Raw genomic sequence first — 23,545 nt, 5'->3', positions numbered from 1 at the left:
TATAATGTGTGGCCATGTGACTCTTATTGGAATGAAATATGTTTTAAAAATATCATTATTGTCTTAGATGGGTACACAGTCAGTGTGCTTTACCAGGGGAGCTTCCAGAAGCCAAGGTCATTTGCCAGCTTTGTAAGGAGGAACGGCGGGAGCCAGTTGCTCAACCACAAACAGCAGATGTACAGACAAGAGAGGCGTCTGAGGAGACTGAAGGACATGTGAAGGTAGAGATGACAATCCAAATGGATGCCGACATGGTGACAGAAGAGCAGACAGACTTAACAGAAGTGACACCAGGACAGAAAGGAACACCAGAGTTGGGTCAGGCTGAAGATTCAACTGATAAAGGGACGCCCATGGACTTGGGTAAGTCTGAACTGGACAATAGAATAAGACCAAGCTTACAAAATATGCCTCACATGAGTTTCATTGGATTAGTACAAGTATGTGTCTTGAGATGTGTCTCTAAGTTCATTTCTTTTGTTTTTAGGGGTGGAGTCTGCAGTTGTTCAGACGACAGATGTTGGGGAGGGAACCTTGGAAGGGGAGCAGCAGGTAGCAACAGAAGGATCCATCTCTGAGGCGCCAGCTGCTCCACTTGAGTCTACAGGTAAACTCAGACCACATTGTAGACATACATATATGAAAATTAATATAAAGCAGTACCTTATTTGTCTGGTGTGTGCTGTAGCTAATGACAGATATATACATGATAATACTGATAATCACACATTCCTTAATCTCAAATGTAGAGTGTGCAACAACAGAACAGGGGGCCTCTTTTCTACCTGCTGATGAAGAGAGAGCAGAGGAGGCAGTTGGCCAGACGACCCAAGCCACCCCTTCACAGGACAACACAGCAGAGGCACAGTGTAACAACAAAGTAAAAGTAGAACCAACACCGGCGTCACCGCAAGACCCCGAAAATATGGAAGTGAAGGAGAAGCAAGAGGCCACTCCCTCAGTTGAAAAAGAACTGTCACAAGAGTTTTCAAAGAGTGGACCTGATGACATGCCTATTGCAGAACCATTCAGTAATGATCCACAAAAGTTACCAGCTTCTATGGTCTCTGTGGTCAAAACAGAGCCTTTCTCTGAAGATGATAAGCAGGAAAGAAGTCCACGTCAGGATCCCCAGTCTCCTTCTACTGTTTGTTTATCCGTAGACACGCAAGAGGCCCTTTCTGCTGCGGACATGGAGGGGAGGTTACAACCTCACTCTGAGGAGGAGGAAGAGGAGGAAGAGGAGGAGGAGGAGGAGGAAGAGGATGATGATGAGCAAATGAAAGAAGAACATAATGAGGACATTAAGCAGGAACTGCAAGAGGATATTAAGCCAGAATTGCTGCTGGATGAAATGTCCAATATGAGCCATGGAGATGAGAGCAGTAGTGGCTTCCTAGGCTCTCCAGGAGAACCCGACGCTCAGCTCTCCATGGAGCTTGGCCTTGTACCTTCTGCCCGCTCACACACGGATAACCTGCTCACCGAGACCGATGACTCACTTCCCTTCGAACCCCTCAGAAGTGACAGAGAGAAGGCAAAACGTAGAGGATCCCCAGGCCGCTCCCGGGTCAAACAGGTGAGGTCACCGTGCACAAGTTAGTCCATGCTTATGGAGTTCCAAGTCTTGTTTTGTTTGTAGGATGTCATCGTCACAACAAGACTTTATATTAAAAAAGTTTTGTTGTTGACTTGTAGGGGCGAAGCAGTAGTTTTCCCGGGAAGCGTCGACCTCGAGGGGGTGGGGGAGGGAGAGGGCGTGGTGGGAGGTCACGCCTCAAAGCCATGGCCTCCTGCATCGATGCCTTCTTGGTGAGCTGTCCGATACGCATTTTTCACGGTTTTTTTATGTTCTTTAACTTTTATCATGTGGTTACATGATTTGGCATCGCTGTTATCGCATCCACAGCTAAGCATGACCACAGACACTGGACTAAGTAAGGAGGAAGAAGAAGAGGAGGATGACACCATGCAGAACACAGTGGTTCTTTTTTCAAACACAGATAAATTTGTCCTGCTTCAGGTACAGTTCAGTCTCAATTACTCTGTGTCCGTTTAGTGGGCCAAATACTGCAGTTGTCACATTAAAATGCAATGCTAACTGCCGTTTCTCTCTCACTTCTCCTCTGTTTCAGGATATGTGTGTTGTGTGTGGCAGTTTTGGAAAGGGTTCGGAAGGACAGTTGCTGGCTTGTGCTCAGTGTTCCCAGTGTTACCATCCTTACTGTGTGAACAGCAAAGTAAGAACAATGTTACGCTTTGATTATGTTCTCGTGACACTATTTGTGTAAATTCATGTAAAATAAAACGCAACATCTTCTGCAGATCACCAAGACGATGCTCCGTAAGGGCTGGCGCTGTTTAGAATGTATCGTGTGCGAGGTGTGTGGAAAGGCTTCGGACCCCTCCCGCCTGCTGCTGTGTGATGACTGCGATGTCAGCTATCACACCTATTGCTTGGACCCACCCCTTCACACTGTACCCAAGGGTGGTTGGAAGTGCAAATGGTAAGTGCACAATGCTTTGTTCAGCCTTGTAGCTTTGAATTGGGTCAAATGGAAATGAATACATGCACATTTGCATATTATGTAAAACACTGGTGTCCCAGACCTGCATTAGCAATTCAGAGGCCCGTCCTTCTGCCTTTTGCTTCTGTCGCAGTAGCAAAATTGTAAGAACACTTACATTGGCGTCTGTATTTTTTATTTTTTTATTTTTTTTTTATAAATCTTGCAAATTAGCTAGAATGTTACAGAGTGCTTTACTACCTCTATCCAGGTGTGTGTGCTGTGTGCAGTGTGGTTCCAACTCACCGGGTTTCCATAGTGAGTGGCAGAACAACTACACACACTGTGGGCCCTGTGCCAGCCTCGTCACCTGTCCAGTGTGCCGAGAGAACTTCATGGAGGAGGAGCTGCTACTGCAGTGTCAGTACTGCGACCGGTGGGTGCTGGTTATTAGAACTACACATGCACACACCAGACACAGACACTGAGGAATTCATGACACTGCAGCTAATTAAGACGAGCGGGGAGTGGATTATTTATGTATTTTTCATATCATGAATTATTCCAATACATCTTTGATTTGTTGTGTGATTTGTTGAAAAGTGTGCTTAGCTATGCATTTCCGTTTGCCTATGCAGATGGGTGCATGCTGTATGTGAGAGTCTGTACACAGAGGATGAGGTGGAGCAGGCTTCTGATGAGGGCTTTGCATGCACTTCCTGCACCCCATATGTTCCAAAACCTGTGGGTAAGTCTCAGAATGGCAAGATTTTATGACTGCAAACAAAGACGGGCTTAAAAAGCATATGCAGGATATTATTTTATGTCGTGATAACTCCGTTTTCTTTTGCTTTCTCTCCCTGCCTTTTGCCTTTGTTCACAGTAGTAGAGTCAGCCATTATGGCTTCAATAAAGATCAAAGAGCCAGGTTAGTGGGTTTTGCTTATTCATGTTCATTATCGCAAGCACATTCTGTGTGACTATGCTCAGTTTGTTTTATTTCAAGTAACTCAGATTTGCAAATGTTACTTCACAGAACCCCAGTTCTACCGGCTGGAGGGTGTGTGGCTGACAGAGTCGGGTATGTCCCTGCTTCGTAGCATCTCCATGTCTCCTCTGCACAAGAGACGCCAGCGTCGCTCTCGTCTCGGCACCCTGTGCTGTGAAGGAGGTCCTGATGGAATGGATCTGAGGGAGGTCGAAGGAGACGGGGACGAGGGAAAAGGTTTGCACAATTACCACTCATTCCTTGGTGTACAAGCAATTTTCAGGGGTGTTTAGCTCCTCTTAAATGTTATGTTCCTTATAACTAGGGGAACCCATGGAATGTGATTCCAAGATGGAGCAACCTGGGAGTCCTGACAGAGAAGGTGCCGAGAGGGATGCTGGTGCAGAGGGAGGCGCTGAAGGCATGGCTGACTGCGACGGTCTGAAAGGGGGAGCAGAGGACACAGAAGACAGCAAAAAGAGAAAGCGGAAACCATACAGGCCTGGTAAGCTACCCAGAATGCCACGGAACAACTTATGCATGTATTCACAAAAAAAACATACAAATGTCATATTTATGCATTTTACTAGGAATTGGAGGCTTCATGGTGCGACAAAGGAAATGTCACACACGAATGAAGAAAGAATTTTTTGCCCAGCTGGCTGGAGAAAAGACGTTAGATGGACACCCAATAGAGCGAACCATTGAAGAAGGTTCGTTACAAAAGTGGACAGCTGTACTTGATTTCAACCATCATTGAAATATTTATATTGTAGTTTAATATCATTTATGTTTTGTGATTAATGTAAGATTGGGAAACTGAATTGCATGATATATATATATATCTATATGTATGTGTGTGTGTGTGTGTGTGTGTGTGTGCGCGCGCGCTTGTGTGTGTGTGTGTGTGTGTGTGTGTGTGTGTGTGTGTGTGTGTGTAGGACCCCACCCTGATACGGATAATATAATGGATCCTAAACCTGTGGAGGGTGAAGAACAGGCCAAGAAGCGTCGGGGCCGAAAGAAGAGCAAACTTGAGGACATGTTTCCAGCTTATCTTCAGGTTTCTTGTCTCTCTATGCTCCATGCTTTAAACTGTTTTGAAACTCATGGTATCCAATGATAGAATGTTTTTTCTCTTAAACCTTTTGATTCACTGCAGGAGGCTTTCTTTGGAAAGACACTAATTGACCTGGGCAAGAAAGCTGTGATGATACCTCCAGGGCAGAGGCAAGGCGCCTACCTTGTCCGACCTTCGTTACCAGCACCAACAGGGGTCAAAACTGCTACTCAAGAGAGTAAGAACACAAACTTGACTAATGACGCAGGCCACTAATCATTTCTGATACTGGGTATACTCAGTATAGTGTGTGTGACTTCTGTGGTTCTCTCACTAGCTGAGGCCAAGGATTGGGTGGTGGAAGGTAATTTTCCTCTCAAGCAAGAGGGGGGTGAGACCCCCCTGGCTCAGGGAGACGGTGCAGGTCAGTGTCTGTATTGACACTTAAACTATTAGTTTACTGTTACGGTCTCGAGATAATTCTAAGTTTATTCAAAATGTTAAAATTTTAGCAATTCCTACACCATCCTCATCGCTGAAGGACCAAGGCTCAACTGATCCTCATGACTCTGATGCAGAAAAAAGTGAAGGTAATTGCCTGAGAGGGTACTTTATACAAAGTATGCAACACTAACTTAGAGTAAGATTTAATATCTGATTGTAACATCCGGTTGTCCGTGTGGGACAGGTCTTCCGCAAGGGGTGGAGAGTCAGGACTCTGAGCAGTTCTTCAGGAAGGTTCTGGGAGTATCAGAAGGCTCCTCTTTGGGGGGCATGAAGCCCATCTTGGAGGGCAGTAAGGGAGATCTCAATCGTAGCGCTCTGCCACAGAGAGCTCTCCTCTCAGGTGTGTACAAGCGATCAAAACCATCTTTGTTTTATGATTCTGCACAAAGTACACAAGTTAAGTTCAAGTGATGTTTGACTTGGAATTCAAACATGGAAACTCTCTTGCAGGGTCCCTGCCCTCAGCTGGGATGATGGATGCCTTTCCTGGCCTCTCTCAGTCACCATTCTTTGACATGCGGTAGGACCAATACTGAATTGCATAGTACATACTATTTTACAATAGTCTGTATTATGTGATCCTGCCACAATTTGTGTAGAAGCAGATGCTTGATTACCTTTTTTTTTTTTTTTTTAAATCAGTTTACAATAGACCAGTGGTTCTTAACCTTATTGGAGGTACTGAACCCTGCGAGCTTCATCAGTGCATTCACCGAACCCTTCGTAATTGGAAAAATAAAATATGATTTCTTCAAAACATAGGTGTATATTTTATTAGTGCACAAAATGAACCATGCATCAGTTGCACACAAAATCACTGTGTGCAAAGAACAAAACCAACAAAACATGAATTTCACACAAAAACATAACTCAATGAATGATTTGCGATCAGGTACGCAACTTCGTACGATGCTGTGAGGATCGGTTTGTCGACAAACAAAACATGAATTTCACACAAAAACATAACTCAGTGAATATTTACTGCAAATCAATGTGACTTTTGCTGTTGCCTTTCAGATACAAGTTCAGAAATGCGCAGCTTCACCTTGGCAAGTGCCACTCTCATATCATTTTTGCAGCAAAGTCTGTTCCTTTTCTTAGTTTTCATGTCCACCATCCTCGAAAAGGATTGCTCACAAAGATGTCTGGGTTCATAATATTATCCGTAGTCGCACAACTGCGTCTGAATGACGGCCGCTTCCAGCGTCATTCGCGCTGCCTGACGGAAATTCGCGTCATTCGCAACCATTCGCGTCTGTGTTAACTTTACATGTAAACTACCTCGCAGTGTGTGTCTGCCGAGGGGTTCGGCAGACACACACTGCGATCAAGTGAGCCGCCGCTTTAAAAATTAATGACCGTCTATTCCTTAAGGTGCGTTCACACCGAGCGCCCCGTTCGGTGTGAACACAGCACAAGTTTTAGCTTTCTCTGTGCTTTTTGGGCTACCCAAGCCACTGTACCGTTATGCTGCGTTCACACCGAACGGGGCGCTCGGTGTGAACGCACCTTAAGGAATAGACGGTCATTAATTTTTAAAGCGGCGGCTCACTTGACCGCAGTGTGTGTCTGCCGAACCCCTGAGAGTGAACCCCTGGGGTTCGATCGAACCCAGGTTAAGAACCACTGCAATAGACTGTTGTTCCTGATGTAAAAAAAAATGTAAGCCCTTCATTTTGCAAAAGACAATACCCTCTCATATGGTGTGCAGGGACCGGGGAGGGCTGTTTAGTCCAGATGCGGGTGAAGACAGCCCCTGGGCCACTCCATCTACCCCAGCAACTCCTTCCTCCCCACCAACCCCCACAGAGGCAGAGGGTGATGGGCTGTCCTACAATCAGCGCAGTCTCCAGCGCTGGGAGAAAGATGAGGAGCTTGGAGAGCTCTCAACCATTTCCCCTGTTCTTTATGCCAATACCAACTTCCCTACTCTCAGACAGGACTACCCAGGCGAGTGTGGGAAAAAAATACCATACCAACATTTACTTATTATTATTAGACCAAACAGTCTTGCTTTTTCAAAGTAAGATTCGTATCACTGTTCTAAAGTAGCTGCTGCTTATTTCTCCTGTCACAGACTGGACCAGTCGCTGTAAGCAGATCATGAAGATCTGGAGGAAGGTGTCTGCTGCTGACAAGGTTCCATATCTGGTAGGTTCTCACTCTTATTTTTCTGTGGATGGATGTATATATTAACAATTGTTGCTGCAGTTCTCTTTTAACACAAATCTTTACGATGCAGTTAGTGACACTGGGTTCTTTTTATTCCATGTTTGGTCATACTCTCACTGGTAGCTTGTTTTCACACTTTTGTGCAGGAAATGTCACTTCCCAAATATCAAAATACAGGAAACTATAATCGTGAAATCTTCATGAGTCATTAGAACGACAATGAGAGATTTGGCATTAAGATTATTTTATACAAGGTGCAGCGTACACAATGTATGATTTCTTTGCACTTCAAAACTATGAATATTTTTATCATGCAGTAAACAAGTAAAAAAAAATGTCTCTGCAGCAAAAGGCCAAAGACAACCGAGCAGCTCAGAGAATCAATAAGGCCCAGAAGGTGAGTTTAAACCTCAGCTTCCTTTTGTATTGCCAAGTGAAGTGAAAGACTTGGTACCTTTCATTAGAATTCTGGCACATATTATTAATGTTTCCTCTTTTTTTTCCTCACAGCAGGCAGAGAGTCAGGTGTGCAGGCCAGTCAAGACGGAGCCAGGGCGTGTGAAGGGAGAACGTCCGAATTTACACCTCCAGATCCCTCCACCTTCAGGCTCGACGTCGATCTCTTCTCAACCCAGCTCTGCAGAAAGCCCATTTCCTTTCCCTCCAGATTCAGGATCATCCTCTGTCTTTTTCTCAGATGGACCAGTTAAGACGCCATTGTCAGCTGACATCCGGACAGATCCCTTGGCTAAGCTTCCTCCTCAGTCACCCCATTCTCACTCACACCCATCCACACCCTTCTCTCATGCTGGGGCCAGCCCCTTACAGGCCTCTTCCTCAGGTTTTTCCGCTTCCGGCCCACAGGGTCCTCCTCAGGGACGGCCAGCTAGTCTTGGCCCTTTTGACATGCAACCAGGAACTCCTGGAACCCCCAGACGGGCTCAGCAGGTTGACCCCTACTTCAGATCACAGCTGCAGCAGCAACAGGGTCATCTCCCACAATCACAACATGGTTCTCTGGAGTCCCTAGGACCTCCAGAAAGTCCTCATTCGAGAGGTCCTGGCCTTGGGGAGTCACCCATCTTCTCACCATCCCATAATACCCACTACGGAGACCCTTTTAGAACCCAGCAAGGGATGGGACGGTCAGACTATGGTTCATCCCAGTCACCCTCTGCAGTGGCTTCCTCACCTGTAAGCACAGGGCAGTACAGGGCTGATATGAGTGCACCTTCTCCACGCTCCTCTGCAGTTGGAAGGCCTGAGCTATCCACTGGCTCCCCTGCTGGGATGCTGGAGTCTGGAGATGGTTTATTCAAGGCACCGATGACGCCACGAATGCACCAAGGGGAGAGTGGGGCACTTCATCCAGGTGCTTCCCCTAGCCATTCTTCTGAAGTCTACCGGCAGTCTCCCTCTCACACTTTCTCTGACCCCCACGCTCATCCACCATCAACTCCCAGACCGCAGTCAGGTGACAATTGTTCTCTTGGACCCCAGAGACACCCTGGAGCTCAACAGGATCAATGTCCGAGAGTTCCCTCCAGCCCACAGTCCCAGGGCAGCTCTCAGTCTCCCCACACTCCGGGTGGTCTAGCCAATGATGCTTACTCTGTCCAGTCTCCTGCTACCCCTCGTTTCCAATCCCCAGACCCTTGTTCGCAGCCACCTTCAAGGCCACAATCTAGAGACCCTTATGCTACTATTCACAAACCTCCTCGCACTCCTTCTGTTGCACCAGAGGGAACAGCAAGTTACAAAACTTCCCCTCATCCTAACCAGCCACCTCCAGGCCATCCCACCAACAGCTCTATGAGTGATCCTCTTTCTGGTAAACCATCAGCACCCCATACTTTCAGCCGCAGTCCCAGCACAGGAGGTTTCCAAATCTCCCAACAGCAGACTCAGATGGTATCGGGTCAGCTTCAGCAGCCACAACCACAAACTCAGATGACTATAGGAGCAGACAGCCTCGGCTCCAGGGTGCCACCTTCTTCTGGATCTCAAGAAATACCAACTGTTCACCCTCCAGACATGCCTCACCAGCCATCCTTGCCAGGTTCTCAAGAAATGGCTGACATTTCAGCAGTGCAGGACCCTTCACTGGTAGGACTTAGCCCATCTGAGCTGGAGAAGCACAGACAGGTATCAAAATATATTATATATTAATAATATATTACAGTCATTCTGTGCACTTGATGTTTTGCTAATTATTGCCTCTTGTGTTTTTAGCGCCAGAGACTGAGGGAATTCTTAATCAGACAACAAATGCAGAGAAATTCTATTAGACAAGAGAAGGAGGCTGCTGCTGCTGCTGCTGGAAGTGCATCTGCTGGCTGGTCTGGAGGAGAGTTGGGGGCCTTTCAACAAGATAAGGCACATAGAGCACCACCACCTTATCCACAGGTATGATTCAAAACTATGAGGTTGCAATTAGGAAGCTGTCTCTATATTAAATATCTGCTCAAAACTGGATTGAAAGTGAATCACTAAATTAAAGCTAGAGCTGCTGTTTTTGTTTAGCTTTACTTTGACCTCTGTTTAATGGTAAAAGTTAAATGACAAAGTAGAAAAGTATTTAAAATAAACAGAATGCTACATATACCTTTTGGTACCTCTTTCAGGATCGTGTTGCTGCTACTTCTGGAGCTCAGGTTTCTGTGGCAGGAAAGATGCCCATGGCTGTTGGAGGCATGGATGATAAGCTTATTCGCCCACCACTTGCAGGACCCCCTGCTATTGTGGATCCAAGTGCACTAAGGCAAGCACTATTACTCTAGTAATGTTACTGGAATGTAATGAGCACAAATTGATCACAGAAACAACTCCTTGCCCCGAAAGAAAGAAATTGGTCCCAACTCTTCTTACATCTTCAAAATTATCTTATACCGTGAGCACTATCTAAATTGAAATATATCTTTTCTTTTGTGCTTCTGTTCTTCAGGCTCCAAGGGCCCACCAGACCTCAGGGCATGTTTGCCCGTCCACCATTCCCTCCTCAATGGCAGGGCCAGGCTACGGGTCCAAGGAGGTTTCCCCAGCCGGGCATGGAGGTTATGGGTATAAGGCACAACCTTAACCCTGCTGTCAACATCCAGGGTATGGAAGGCATGAGTAACCCTCACACCATGATGCCAGGACATGGAGGGGAGACCATGCAGCCAATGGGTCAAGGACCCCCACCACAGTTCATTGAATTAAGACACAACTCACAAAGGCTACCGCTACGACCACAGTTTATGCCCCGTGGACCCCAGCCCAGACCACGACTCTTTGTTCCACAGCAAGAGATGGCAGCACCTTATGTTCAGCCACATCCCATAGCTCAAGCTGGTGGTATTCAAACAGAAGGAGGCAATGAGTCGCAGCTCGGGTTACCACAGGGTGGACTACCAGTTTTACTGTCTCAGCACCAACAACAACAACAGTCCCACCTGCAGCCTCTGGCAACTACATCCACTCCAAACACTGCTAGTACTGAGCAGCATCGACTTCCACAACCAAGCCTAGTAACAGGACACCAGCCTGCAACGGCACAACACGGTGAGGAACTACCAGAGCCTGATCTTGAGGGGCTAGGGGATGCTCCAGGGGATGGAGGTGTGGAGGATGAGGATGATTTGGCTCTTGACTTGGACCCTGACAAAGGAGATGATGACCTAGGCAACCTGGACAACCTTGAAACCAATGATCCACATTTAGACGACTTGCTTAACAGTGATGAGTTTGACCTGCTGGCTTACACTGACCCTGAACTGGACCAAGGAGACCCTAAAGATGTCTTCTCAGACCAGCTGCGGCTGGTAGAAGCAGAAAGCGAAGCACCTTCATCATCTTCTGGATCTGCACATGTTAAAGTGGAAGAGAAAACCAAGGTGGAGCCAGGACAAAAGTCTCTAACAACAGTCCCTGCTACTGCACGGGAGTCTGCTAACAAACTGGCACCCTCTGCAGAAATTGCTGATATCTCCAAAGTCAAGATAGAGGACAGAGGTCTGACCCCTCAGCTGCAGCCAGGACAGACTATGGTAAAAGATGAAATGGGCGAAGCTGTATCAATGCTTCTTGGTGGGTCCACACCAGGAACCAAGACTGCACAAGCAGAAAACCAGTCAGCTTCACTCAATTCTGTTCGATTAGGGGGACTTTCATACCCTTTGCCAGGCCAAGGTGATCCATTGCCTTTTCCTCCAGCTGCTCCACATGGAGATATTGGTGATGATCCACTAGGTCTACCTGATGTTGGGGGCCAGCACTCACCAGCTGTAGATTTGGCAAAGGTGGAGAGCTCTTTAGATGGCGAACTGCCTCTTCTAATACAGGATCTACTGGAGCATGAGAAGAAAGAACTGCAGAAACAGCAACAGCTCAGTTCCCTCCACCAGGGAGGCATGGCACCTCCTTTTCCTGGCCTCCCAAGTCAACATCCAAACCCACAGGCACCTGGGCAACTAATGCTGCCTCACCACCATCGTCCACCACCCCAAGGAATGATGGCTCAGTCAGGGATGGTATCCCGGGCTCCACACATGTTGCAGCAGCAACAAAGGGTTATAGGAGGAATGGTTCCTCCACCTCACATTGCCATGGCCCAGCAGCAAGCCATGATGAGGACGGGACAGCCAGGCATCCATGCAGGTCTCGGTCATCAACCACAGCAGCAGCCAGTGGTTAAACAATCACCTCTGGCCAATAGTTTCTTCCCAGATAAAGGTAAGAGCCATGCCTGGTCACTGTCACTACTCTCTGTAATGTTATTTTTTTCATTCTTTATCAGAAAGATTCTTTTTATTATTGCAGATTTGGACAAATTTGCTACTGATGACATTATGGATCCCATTGCCAAGGCAAAGATGGTGGCACTTAAGGGTATTAAGAGAGTGCTGGCACAGGAGCCAATGGTTGTTCCCCCTGGCGTTAATAGGTACTTTGGCTAATCATAAAACTTTGTGTACAACATTTGGACATTTTCTGTTTTGAATTCTACATGTTTGTTCTTTTATTTTTGTGGAGACAAACTGTTGTTTTAGTTCATTTTTAGCTACACAAAAAATGACAGACTTCTGTTCAAAAAATGGTTAGCTGTTACATCTGTAGACAAAACATCATGATACTACCTCCACACAGCAGAGCATACTCCAACCCCCTCAAGAAAGTAATTATATTAAATAAATCCAAAATAGCTCAGAAACGCAGCACACACCATTGCTTAGTACACTGCATGTTTATTTTATTGTTTTATTTTTGGCTTTCTTTTCAGGCAACAAGTTTCTCTGCTTGCTCAGAGGCTGGCCTCTGGCCCAGGCACAGAACCCAGTCAGCTTCCATCTGGCCCTCCAAAGGTATACTGTCTTTCTCTTTAGAAATGATTGATTTAATTTCAATCTAAATCGTTAGATATTGAAATAGTTTATTTTTATGTTTAGGAGGAAGAAACCAGTGATACTACCCAGTCGAGGCCTAACCCTCCCCAGTTTGTGCAAGGAATCATCAGTATGTTTTACTTTTACTCCCTCTTGTTAGAAATGTATTCAGTCATTTAGAAAACATATCATGTCACCCTTTTTTGTGTCCAGGTTAAAATTCCCTCTTCTTTTACAGATGATGCCGAACAGCACCAGTATGAAGAATGGCTTCTTCACACCCAGCAGTTACTCCAAATGCAGTTGAAATTTTTGGAAGAACAGATTGGAGTTCACCGCAAATCGCGCAAGGCACTGTGTGCGAAGCAACGCACTGCTAAGAAAGCTGGCAGGGAGTTTGCTGAGGCAGATGCAGAGAAACTGAAGTTGGTAACCGAGGAGCAAAGCAAAATTCAGAAACAGCTTGACCAGGTGTGTAGATTTTAAACGGTGCAGACAACTTCAAAAACCTTGTATAGCACATCAAAAGCATCGTGCATGTTGATTTGCAAATTTATATCTCTTTTTATTATTTTTATTATTTTTTCTTAGGTACGAAAGCAACAGAAAGAGCACACCAATCTTATTGCAGAGTACAGAAGCAAACAGCAGCAGCACCAGCAAGGATCTGGTCTTCTTACCCCTGGTCATTCAGCACAGGGGGGGCCCTCTCACATGTTCCCCAAAATGCCTGGCCAGATGATGATGGGCCAGCAAGGAACACCAGTGATGGGCCAGCAAGGAACACCAGTGATGGGCCAACAAGGAACACCAGTGATGGGCCAGCAAGGAACACCAGTGATGGGCCAGCAAGGAACACCGGTGATGGGCCAGCACTCTGGCATGATGCCCCAAGGTGGAATGCCTGTCAGGATGCCCCAAGGGCAGCCCTTCATTGGAGGAGCCCAGCCACAGCTTCCTGCGGCTCTTGGAGCCAGCGGTGTCAGGGCCCCCGCTCCCCCTGGGGCCCCTGGAGGATTTTTCCCACAGGTGGCCGGAATGCAAGGTGCCGACCCCAGGCTTCTTCAAGAAAGACAGCTTCAGCATAGGATGCAGATGGCAAAGCTACAGCAACAGCAGCAGGTGATGATGGGCCAGCAACCAATGCCACACCCAAATCAACATTCTGGTTTACTTACTCAACCACAGCCTGGTATGATGGGGAACCAACTTATGGCCCAACAACAAGCAAACACTCAACAGGGCATGTTAGCCAATCAGGCTAATCAGCAGGGCATGGTGCAGGTTCCACAAGGAATGGTTGGAGGGCAGTCTGTGGCTCCACCAGCACAGAACCTTGTAGGCGGCCAGTCCATTAACCATAGTCAAGCCATGATGGCAGCTCAACCAGGAATTATGGGGAACCAACCAGTTGCACCATCACAGCAACAAAGACCTCAGCTGATGATGGGTCAGCAAGGTGTGGTTGGATCTCCAGGTCACCCCGGTCTCAGGGGACCTCAGGCACAATTGACCCCCCAACAACAGAACATTCTGGCCCAGCGCATGCTTGCATCTCAACAGCAGCAGACTGCCGCAAAGAATTTAGTCCACCTTCAGCAGCAGCAAATGGCACAGCAAAGACAGGCGACACAATTGATCAGTCAGTCTAGCCAAGAGCATGGAGGGCTCTCCCAACCCTCCACGCCTTCAGCAGGAGGTAACACACCCCAACCACAGGGATCTATAGACAGCCAAAACTCAGGACTCAAAGAGGGTGGAATCCTAAATACTGGTTCAAGAACGCCACCACAGCAGAGTGGACCATCCACTCCCAATCAGACATCCCAACTAGGCTCTGTAAATGATCATCTAACTGAACTGGGACGACAACAATTACAACAGCAGCTTCAGAACCAGGTTTATATAACCCAGCAACAACAATCAAATCCCCAAACTGTACATGAGCAACAAACAGGTTTGGTGGGAAACCAGCAAACTGGTGTGCTTCAGCAACAGCAACAGCAACTTCCACTCACTCTCCAGAGGCAAGTTTCCCTCAATGCTGACAAGCCCAGTTTGATGACTGTTAAGGAGGAGGGGAAACCAATTGATTTCTTGGCGCAACAACAGCAGCAGCAAACTATTCCAAATGCCACGCAGCAGTTACAAGATCCAGCCATGCAGCAGCAGATCATCAGCCAGAACCATCCTGGCCAGGCACAACCTGTTGTTATGGGCCCCAGTCCACAACAGCAAGCCCTCATGGCCCAGCAGCAGAAACAACAGGCCATGCTTGGCATGATGAGAGCCCAGCAGCAGGGGATGATGGTACAGAGACCCGGAGTTCCTCCTGGACAGATCCGCACCCCCATCAACATCCAGGCTATTATTGCTCAGAATCCTCAGCTCCGTAATCTTCCCCCAAACCAGCAGATACAGCACATCCAGGCCATGATTGCACAGAGGCAGCTCCAACAGGGACAGATGCTGCGAATGTCCATCAGTCAAGGCCAACAAAGTCAGTTGAGGCCACAGGTGCCCCAGGTTGGGCAGCAGATGCCAGGCATGGAGGGCCATCAGATACCATATGGACCCATTGGGAATGCAGGAGCACTGGGCAGTCAGCAACAGTCGGTCATGTTGGGCCAACAACCTGGTGTTCCTCCTCAGATACAGCAAGGGTTGATGGTCCCTGGACAACAACAGCCACAAGTAGGGGAAATGATGCAGCAACATATTATGAGAGGCCAGGTACCAGTGCCCCGTTCCCCTATGGACCAGGGACGCATGGTGAGGCCAGCATCGCCACGTCAGCCATTAGCCAGCTCTCCCGGGGATCCACAACGGCACACATTTAATCAAGCTATGGGGATGCGTCCACCCACTCCCAACCAGAACCAGCAACAATCATTAATGGCAGCTCCAGCAGGCCGTGTACAGGGCTCACCATCGCATGCATATTCTCCAAGAGGCCCCTTTGGCATGAGCCCAGCCCACCCGGCCTCACCCCATTCATCCCATGTCTCCTCACCTATAGCTGACAGTAGGGCTGGAAGGGGGAGTCCATACAGCCAAGTCAAGGCATCTCCACTTCGATCACCCGGAGCCAAGAGTCCACTTGATTGTCCTGGACTTAAAGTAGAGACTCAAACATCAGGCAGTGAAACATGTCTTTCAGCTTCAGTTATTTCCAACGGGCCACAGAAAGGCATGAATGTTCAACAGTTACAGCAAGTTACGGAAAGCCATGTGCCTCAGACACAACAAGGGGAGCTATGCAAGTTGACAATACAGAACATTAAACAGGAGCCCAGGGAGTTTCAGTGCGACGGTGCAGCAGTGGCTCATTCTGGCACTATAAAGCGAGAAGCGACGGGTGAGACGGTTACTTCTGGCAACAACACGAGCTTTATTAATGCTGGAAACATGGGCAGAGACCCTGGGACTCAGGGCCCTAGATCTGAAACTGGACAGCAGCTACTACAGAAGCTCCTGAGAACCAAGAACCTTCAGCTAGGCGCCCAGAGGCCTGCTGAAGGCATCCACAATGAGATCAATGGTCACATCAACAACAAACTGGCAATGCTTGAGCAAAAACTTCAAGGGACTCCACGAAATATGGAGGTATGTCTTTCTATAGTGCATTCTTTATTTTTGCCCTCTTGTTGTTTGTGGGGGAAAAACCTCTCTTTAATTTTCTTGAACTTTACAGGATTTACAGTCTATAACAAAAAGGGCTCCTGTACAAAAGCCAAAGCGCACTAATAAGGCAACCGGAGACCGAGCGTCTAACTCGCGGAAGAAGAATAAGAAGGACGAAGTTGGAAAGAGTGCCGAAGCGCTGATAAAACAACTCAAACAGGTAAAGTGGATTGTTTTTAAATGTGCTTTTCTTTTGTCTTACGTTTTGATGCTTTTAATGGGTTTATGTGAAGCACTTTGAATTCCCTCGTTGTCGAAATGTGCTATCCAAATAAACTTGCCTTGCCTAAGAGAATAGCAAAAATGTATTTTCTAAGTCATATGTGCCACTAAGTTGTAAAGTTTGATTCTTCATTATGTTGACAAATGGAAATCTACCCTCCAGGGTCTCTCTCTTCTGCCCCTGATGGAGCCTTCAATCACTGCCAGTCTGGATCTGTTTGCCCCGTTTGGAAGCAGCCCAGTCAATGGCAAAGCCCAGCTCAAAGGATCATTTGGAAATGCAGTGCTGGACAACATCCCGGACTACTATTCTCAGTTACTTACTAAGGTATAGCTAAGCAGCACACTGATCATCAACTTTTGGTTGTGTTTTAAAACTGCTTTCGCACCTCAAGCACTTATTTTTTTTTTGTGCCTTTTACAGAGTAACCTCAGCAACCCCCCAACACCCCCATCCTCCCTGCCACCTACTCCTCCACCATCAGTACAGCACAAGTTGCTGAATGGAGTGACTCCTGGGGAGGACCTGCCCGAGGTTCAGAAAGACACAGAGCCAGCAGAGGAGCCAATGGGTACATTTATCATAAATATTCACACTGCCGTTATACAGCAATTGGGTCTAAATACTCCGTACTATAATACTATCATTTTTCTGCAGATTCTGTTACAGAGGAGGTAAAGAGTGTAGACATTCTTGCAGCTCTCCCCACACCTCCACACAACCAGAATGAGGACATCAGGTACCGTACAATAATTATCCGGATTTCTTTTGGAAGTCTAAATGCACGGATTCCTCTTTCATTAATGGCTGTCAATATGGGGAATGTTCTTTTTTTTAACAGGATGGAGAGCGACGATGAGGATGCTCCAGAAAGCATCATCCCGGCATCATCACCTGAGAGTAACGTAGGAGATGAGACGCCACGTTTCCCTCAGCTGCGGGAGCCTAAAGAGGAGGAGACGGAGAGAGCAATATCCCCCATCATACCCCTCATACCTCGCACCGCCATTCCAGGTATTATACAACGTTATGAAGCGAATGTCTAACCAAAAGAGCAACATTACTCGTACAACAGAAGACCATGTGATGAGCCATCACTCATCCTTTAAACAGTTTGAGGGATACGTCAGCTTCTTACAAGGAACTTCATTCAGAATGTTTTGCATTTCACGTTTAATTGATTTATACTATTAAACTAACTAGAAGTTTTATTTACAAATTTATTTTTATTAATTGGTTTTTTTTGTTTGTTTTTTTACAGCATTCCCAGAAAATAAACCATTTGAAGCACCTGACAGCAAGGTTGTTTCCACATCCAACCACTGGGATAAGGCCAAAAGTAATGAGGTGTCTGTTACCTTCACACTCTCCTCTGCTGCTGCCAAGGTACTAAGCCGTGATGTCAAATTATTATTATTATTATTATTTTTCTTTTTAAATCTCCATGAATATCAACAAAACCTTGAACTAACTTAACTCCCTCCCCTCCCTAGAAACTGAATCACGTGATGATGGCCATGGCCCAGTTGCTTAACATTAGGATGCCGGGTTCTTATGAGGTCACTTTCCCTCAACAAAACCCCGACATGCCTGCAGTGGATGTTTCTGGGAAAGGACCCGGACAGTCAGGTAGGCATTAAAACTCTATAACGTGTATTTGCATTGTACTGATGTCTTTTTGGATTAGGACGGTTATCTTGTGATCCACAACAATAGGGTGCGAAACCTTTATCAACTTGATATCACAAGTTTGTTTCTTATGATACTCTGCCTCACCAAGTCATGTGACAAATGTCCCGCCTGATTTACTCCTAATTCTACCGCAACGTTTTTTTTTTGCCACTATAGTCGAGCGAAGACACGAGTCATTGCTCTAAGACGTGAATGCAAGAGTTCAAGTTGATATTAATCGATAAAATAAGACTGATGTCAAGGTGGTCATGTCTTCCAGGGGCGATGTGTACAAAGGACAGCGCTTCACCTAATCAGGATGAGTGGCTGAGGCAGTTTGATGTGTCTCTACCTGGCTGTACACTGAAGAAACAAGTGGACATTCTGGCACTTATTAAACAGGTTGGTCACTGCATGTCTCTTGAGAACTTTTTGAATTATTTACCTTTTTTTTTTCTTTCTTTCTTTTTTTTTTTTTTTAATCATTTGCTTTGAAAGCTGTTGATCTCATATGTGTATTTTTCTCTCAGGAATTCCCAGACAGTGAAGACAAACCAGTCCATCACTGTTACACAACCAAAGTAAATGATTTGGATGTGCGTCACCTTCCCATTATACCAGTGGAGGAGTCTCCACCTCCATCACCATCTCCTCCTCAACCTTCCCCATCTCTCCCAGTTGCAGCTAGTGAAGCTGAAGTTTCCAAAAAATCAGCTCCTCCATCCCCCTCTCCTTCCAGTCCCACCAATGTCCAGACCAAGACTGAGCCCGAACCAGATGTTGATCCTCCCGTTCACGCTGCTCAACCAGGCGATGCCACAGAGTCTGAAATCCCAGAAGTTGCCGCTCCAGAGCCGGTCGCCGATCCGGCAACCGCTCCCGCGGCCTCCGACCCCGCCGCTCCGAGCGAAGAGCATTTGAGCGTGACCATTAAGGAGGAGGACTTGGGCAACGATCCCGCTGAACTTCCTAAAGATTCTCCCAGCGCCATGGAGTCTTCCCCCAAGGCTGTCAAGCAACGTCGGCCTCTGTCGCCCGACGAGGAGGCGGTGCATCCCAAAGTGAAAAAATGGAAGGGCATTCGCTGGAAGCGGCTTCAGATCGTCATCACGATACGCAAGGGCGGGTCGAAGAAGGAGAGCAGCCGCGAGGTGTCCGAGCTGATGGAGCGCCTGCGCATTACCCTCCGGCCGGAGAAGCTGCCCCGGGACAAACGCAAGTGCTGCTTCTGCCACGAGGAAGGCGACGGCGCCACGGACGGGCCCGCGCGCCTGCTCAACATCGACGTGGACCTGTGGGTGCACCTCAATTGCGCCCTGTGGTCCACCGAGGTGTACGAGACGCAGGGGGGCGCGCTGATCAACGTGGAGGTGGCCCTGCGCCGCGGGTTGCGGACTCTTTGCGCGTACTGCCAGAAAACCGGCGCCACCAACAGCTGCAACAGACTGCGGTGCCCGAACGTCTACCACTTCGCCTGCGCCATCCGGGCGCGCTGCATGTTCTTCAAGGACAAGACCATGCTGTGCACGCAGCACAAGCTGAAGGGCCCCAGCGACGACGAGCTCAGCACGTTTGCCGTCTTGCGCCGCGTCTACATCGAGCGCGACGAGGTGAAGCAGATCGCCAGCATCTTGCAGCGGGGGGACCGCATCCACCTGTTCCGCGTCGGCGGCCTCATCTTTCACGCCATCGGCCAGCTGCTGCCCTCGCAAATGGCCAACTTCCACTCGCCCACGGCCATCTTCCCCGTCGGCTACGAGGCCACGCGCATCTACTGGAGCACGCGCGTTCCCAACAAGCGCTGCCGCTACCGCTGCCGCGTCGGCGAGGACGACGGCCGTCCCCTGTTCGAGGTGCGCGTCCTGGAGCACGGCATGGAGGATTTGCAGTACAGAGACACGACTCCAGAGGGTAAGAGAAGCTGCTCCGCCGCCTCGCGTTATGTGGTTGTCCCCTTGGTGTTGTGCTTTTTCCGCTTCCGACGACCACCCCCCCCCCCCCCCCCCCCCCCCCCCCCTCTCTCTCTCTCTCGCCAAATGACGGAATTTACTTTGCGGCCTTTTGTCTCCAGGGATCTGGGACCGGGTGGTCCAGCAGGTGGCTAAACTCCGAGATGACTCGTCCATGTTGAAGCTGTTCACTGAACACGTGAAGGGAGAGGAGATGTACGGCCTCACCGTTCACGCCGTCATGCGGATCACGGAGTCGGTAAGAATACCGCGCAGCCAGAAGAAGCGGCGCTTACTGTCCCGTTTTTTTTTTTCCTCTCGTCTCAATCGAAGCTCGCGTTTGACCTCAAACCTGAGGGCGGCGGACAGAAAAGATTCTGTCCCGGACTGAGGCGAACACCGCCAGCAGGTCCGACGTCGTACGAAAGCACCGACCGAGACCGGAAGCCTCGCGCGCTTCACGACCGCACGAGTCCGCTGCGACACAAACCGCTTTACTGCCCGTAGAAGTGCGTGACTAACGTGATTTGCGGTACTGGTGCTGTGTTTTAGCTGCCCGGAGTGGAGAACTGCCAGAACTACCAGTTCCGATATGGCCGGCACCCTCTGATGGAGCTCCCGCTCATGATTAACCCCACCGGCTGTGCTCGCTCCGAGCCCAAAGTCCCCACGCAGTGCAAGAGGTAAACGTTTCATCGTAGCAGCAAGAAGCCGAACTTCAGATGAACACCCAACATGTGGCGGTAGAGAGTAGTGCAGTTATTCAGCATCAGCAAAGGGCGGGCGTAAACTCTCAACCATGCTTTGTTGTTGTTTTTATTCACTACCGTGTCAATAATATTAACGTTTATTCTTCGATAGGTGAAAGTCTTTATTATTTTAGTACCAGAAAAAAAAAGTATGATGATAAAATAGATGGGGTTGTCTGGTAGTTAATGCTTTCATCTGCCACTCAACAAATATGAAGCCCCATATTAAGGACCACAGCTTTATAAACTTTTTGTCAAAGAACCTTGCCTTTTTAAAAAAAAATTTTTTTTATGTATATATATATATATATATATATATATATATATAAATGAATCTTACAAATGACGTGGGTTACTCATCCCATTTTCTCTTCTGTTCAGGCCTCACACTCTAAATAGCACCAGCGTGTCAAAGGCCTACCAGAGCACCTTCACCGGAGAGCTCAACACGCCCTACAGCAAGCAGTTTGTCCACTCCAAGTCCTCCCAGTACCGGCGCCTGAAGACCGAGTGGAAGAACAACGTGTACCTGGCCCGGTCCCGCATTCAGGGCCTCGGTCTGTACGCCGCAAAGGACCTGGAGAAGCACACCATGGTCATCGAGTACATCGGCACCGTCATACGCAACGAGGTGGCCAATCGCCGCGAGAAGATCTACGAGGCGCAGGTACTCGAAAAAAAGCGTCCCTTTGGGTGAAAGTTTTGAGGGGATGGACATAAAAGTGGGAATTTGATTTTCTTTCTTTCTTTATATATATTCTTTTCTTTTTTTTTTTTAAGCTATTTGCAGTGAGGACATTTTTTTATTCGGTGGGCTGTCAAACTGTATTCTACATTTGGAAAAAAAAAAAGTCTTTTCTTTTTTTTTTTTTACTTATTTTCTTCTTTGTCCAATTTAGAACCGTGGGATCTACATGTTCCGCATCAACAACGAGCAGGTGATCGACGCCACGCTAACGGGCGGCCCGGCTCGGTGAGTGTTGCCCTTGCGAGCGCCTGCCTCACCGTAAAACCCCCGAGTCTGGTACGTCGTCGCTGTTTTAAACTCACTTCTTTTTAAAAAAAAAAAATCTCTCTCTCTCTCCTTTCTCCTTCCCAGCTACGTCAACCATTCCTGCGCTCCCAACTGTGTCGCCGAGGTTGTAACGTTCGACAAAGAAGACAAGATTATCATCATTTCCAGCCGCAGGATCCCGAAGGGAGAAGAGGTGCGGTGCATTCGGAAGCCGACCCCCTCCTCACTCTCGCACACACCCTTAATGTTTACCCCCATTTGTCGGCAGCCTTTAACGGTTTCTATCATCTGATTGCAGCTGACGTACGACTACCAGTTTGACTTTGAGGACGATCAGCACAAGATCCCTTGCCACTGTGGAGCCTGGAATTGCAGAAAGTGGATGAACTAAGACAGAAAGAAAGAAACGTGGAGCGCGGCCCTCACTTGGTACCGGAACACTCCCGCGCCAAAGCCTTTGAATCCTACATAGCCAGTGCATAAGCTGTTCTGAAAGAAATGGAGGAAGGCTGGCCTCCGCTATCGAAAGACTTTAACGCGTCGACACCCGTAGCCAAAGGTTTGAAGAGAATTAATGAGTGAAAGCAACCCGACCACCTTCCGTCAGCCGGCGGCGGCGGCTTGATGGTGGTTCTGACTCGTGTTTGGACTTGGGAATCACCCTCTCCTCAGCCAAAACCCTTCCTCCTCCTCCTCCTCCTCCTCCTCCCCCAGCCCGCCCCCACCTCGACTATTCTGTTCACAATAAGCTCACAGTGGCTGGAAAACAATCCTCAATATCTACCAAATGATTCTGACCCTCTGATATCAGTACTTTTGTAGTGCAGGGCTCGTCCGGAGCGTCGACAAAAAGCCATTTTAAAAATACTAAGAATGAACTAAGGATGCATTTTTACGTTTCCAAGTCGGACCTATTTCCTGTTTCACCCGACCTCCTCCCCCCCCCCCGCCCCCTCCCCACTTCCACATCCTCCCAGAAAAAAAAAAAAAAAGCACTTTCCCATCAAGTCATCGACGACTCGTGACGACAACACGGACATCGGCTAGCTAGACAATCTTGATGTGGCTCTGTTTAAGAACTACATGTGATCGATGGAAAAAAAAAAAAAAAAAACAGATGCGAGTTCATATGAAATTTGCGATTGCTATATTGATCTGCAGCTTCAGCGGCGCCAGACGTTCTGACCGCGTGGAGTCCCAAGGTGGGTTAGTTGGACCCAGTCTACCTCACTGATTTTAGCGGGAAGTGACTGCTTTGTATAAAAAAAACTGTTAACTGCTACTGTGGAATTACTCTGTGGGAGGGGAGAGAGGGAAGGGTGGGGTGAGGTTGTTGTTGTTGTTGTTGTTGGTGGTGGTGGTGGCGGGAGGGGGGGGGGGTTGTTTTTATGGGGCTTAGCCTTCTCGGACAAGCAGGGAATCTTAAGCAGCAGGTTTGCTCTGTCTACTCTATGCTGATGATGATTTACAATAATGAGCCAACATAATTATTATTCATGAATTATTTATACAGAGGAAATATATGACAGTTTTGATAAGATATTGTATTAAAATCACAATCAAGCTTAGTGGGTGTCGTGTAAATGCCACCAAATCATCCTGGATATCGATGTAGCTTTTTTTTTTTTTTTTTTTCTTTCTTTCTTTCTTTTCT

The 23,545-nt window shown here is 47.7% G+C and overlaps 1 protein-coding gene across 3 annotated transcripts in view; it reads left to right on the top strand.

Annotated features, from left to right (window-relative positions):
* kmt2d (lysine (K)-specific methyltransferase 2D) overlaps positions 1–23,234 on the top strand; it is a 28,964-nt gene extending 5,730 nt beyond the window's left edge. For 2 of the 3 annotated variants that reach the window (XM_069140298.1, XM_069140297.1), the window contains exons 10-55: positions 68–366; positions 491–610; positions 753–1,582; positions 1,702–1,815; positions 1,913–2,026; positions 2,139–2,243; positions 2,329–2,510; positions 2,782–2,946; positions 3,149–3,258; positions 3,394–3,438; positions 3,547–3,735; positions 3,824–4,003; positions 4,089–4,211; positions 4,440–4,561; positions 4,661–4,796; positions 4,896–4,982; positions 5,071–5,148; positions 5,247–5,405; positions 5,516–5,585; positions 6,777–7,015; positions 7,143–7,216; positions 7,584–7,634; positions 7,748–9,382; positions 9,470–9,643; positions 9,862–9,998; positions 10,182–11,950; positions 12,038–12,161; positions 12,498–12,579; positions 12,664–12,730; positions 12,839–13,071; positions 13,192–16,206; positions 16,295–16,444; positions 16,670–16,834; positions 16,931–17,078; positions 17,165–17,246; positions 17,349–17,521; positions 17,769–17,893; positions 18,001–18,136; positions 18,459–18,580; positions 18,709–20,089; positions 20,250–20,386; positions 20,680–20,810; positions 21,258–21,543; positions 21,776–21,849; positions 21,976–22,084; positions 22,190–23,234. In XM_069140298.1, the coding sequence (XP_068996399.1) occupies positions 68–366; positions 491–610; positions 753–1,582; positions 1,702–1,815; positions 1,913–2,026; positions 2,139–2,243; positions 2,329–2,510; positions 2,782–2,946; positions 3,149–3,258; positions 3,394–3,438; positions 3,547–3,735; positions 3,824–4,003; positions 4,089–4,211; positions 4,440–4,561; positions 4,661–4,796; positions 4,896–4,982; positions 5,071–5,148; positions 5,247–5,405; positions 5,516–5,585; positions 6,777–7,015; positions 7,143–7,216; positions 7,584–7,634; positions 7,748–9,382; positions 9,470–9,643; positions 9,862–9,998; positions 10,182–11,950; positions 12,038–12,161; positions 12,498–12,579; positions 12,664–12,730; positions 12,839–13,071; positions 13,192–16,206; positions 16,295–16,444; positions 16,670–16,834; positions 16,931–17,078; positions 17,165–17,246; positions 17,349–17,521; positions 17,769–17,893; positions 18,001–18,136; positions 18,459–18,580; positions 18,709–20,089; positions 20,250–20,386; positions 20,680–20,810; positions 21,258–21,543; positions 21,776–21,849; positions 21,976–22,084; positions 22,190–22,282 (14,140 nt within the window). In that variant the 3' untranslated portion in view covers positions 22,283–23,234. The remainder of the gene's footprint in view (positions 1–67; positions 367–490; positions 611–752; positions 1,583–1,701; positions 1,816–1,912; positions 2,027–2,138; positions 2,244–2,328; positions 2,511–2,781; positions 2,947–3,148; positions 3,259–3,393; positions 3,439–3,546; positions 3,736–3,823; positions 4,004–4,088; positions 4,212–4,439; positions 4,562–4,660; positions 4,797–4,895; positions 4,983–5,070; positions 5,149–5,246; positions 5,406–5,515; positions 5,586–6,776; positions 7,016–7,142; positions 7,217–7,583; positions 7,635–7,747; positions 9,383–9,469; positions 9,644–9,861; positions 9,999–10,181; positions 11,951–12,037; positions 12,162–12,497; positions 12,580–12,663; positions 12,731–12,838; positions 13,072–13,191; positions 16,207–16,294; positions 16,445–16,669; positions 16,835–16,930; positions 17,079–17,164; positions 17,247–17,348; positions 17,522–17,768; positions 17,894–18,000; positions 18,137–18,458; positions 18,581–18,708; positions 20,090–20,249; positions 20,387–20,679; positions 20,811–21,257; positions 21,544–21,775; positions 21,850–21,975; positions 22,085–22,189) is intronic. The other variant, XM_069140299.1, reaches the window with a different exon arrangement.
* The last annotated feature ends 311 nt before the right edge of the window (positions 23,235–23,545 follow it).

Source organism: Embiotoca jacksoni, unplaced genomic scaffold (assembly GCF_022577435.1).
Source record: "Embiotoca jacksoni isolate LCO1_2020_lvr unplaced genomic scaffold, fEmbJac1.0.p SCAF_9, whole genome shotgun sequence".
NCBI classification, from domain to species: Eukaryota; Metazoa; Chordata; class Actinopteri; family Embiotocidae; genus Embiotoca; species Embiotoca jacksoni.
Note: the sequence above shows the minus strand (reverse complement) of the source record. Positions and strands in the feature narration are given on the sequence as shown.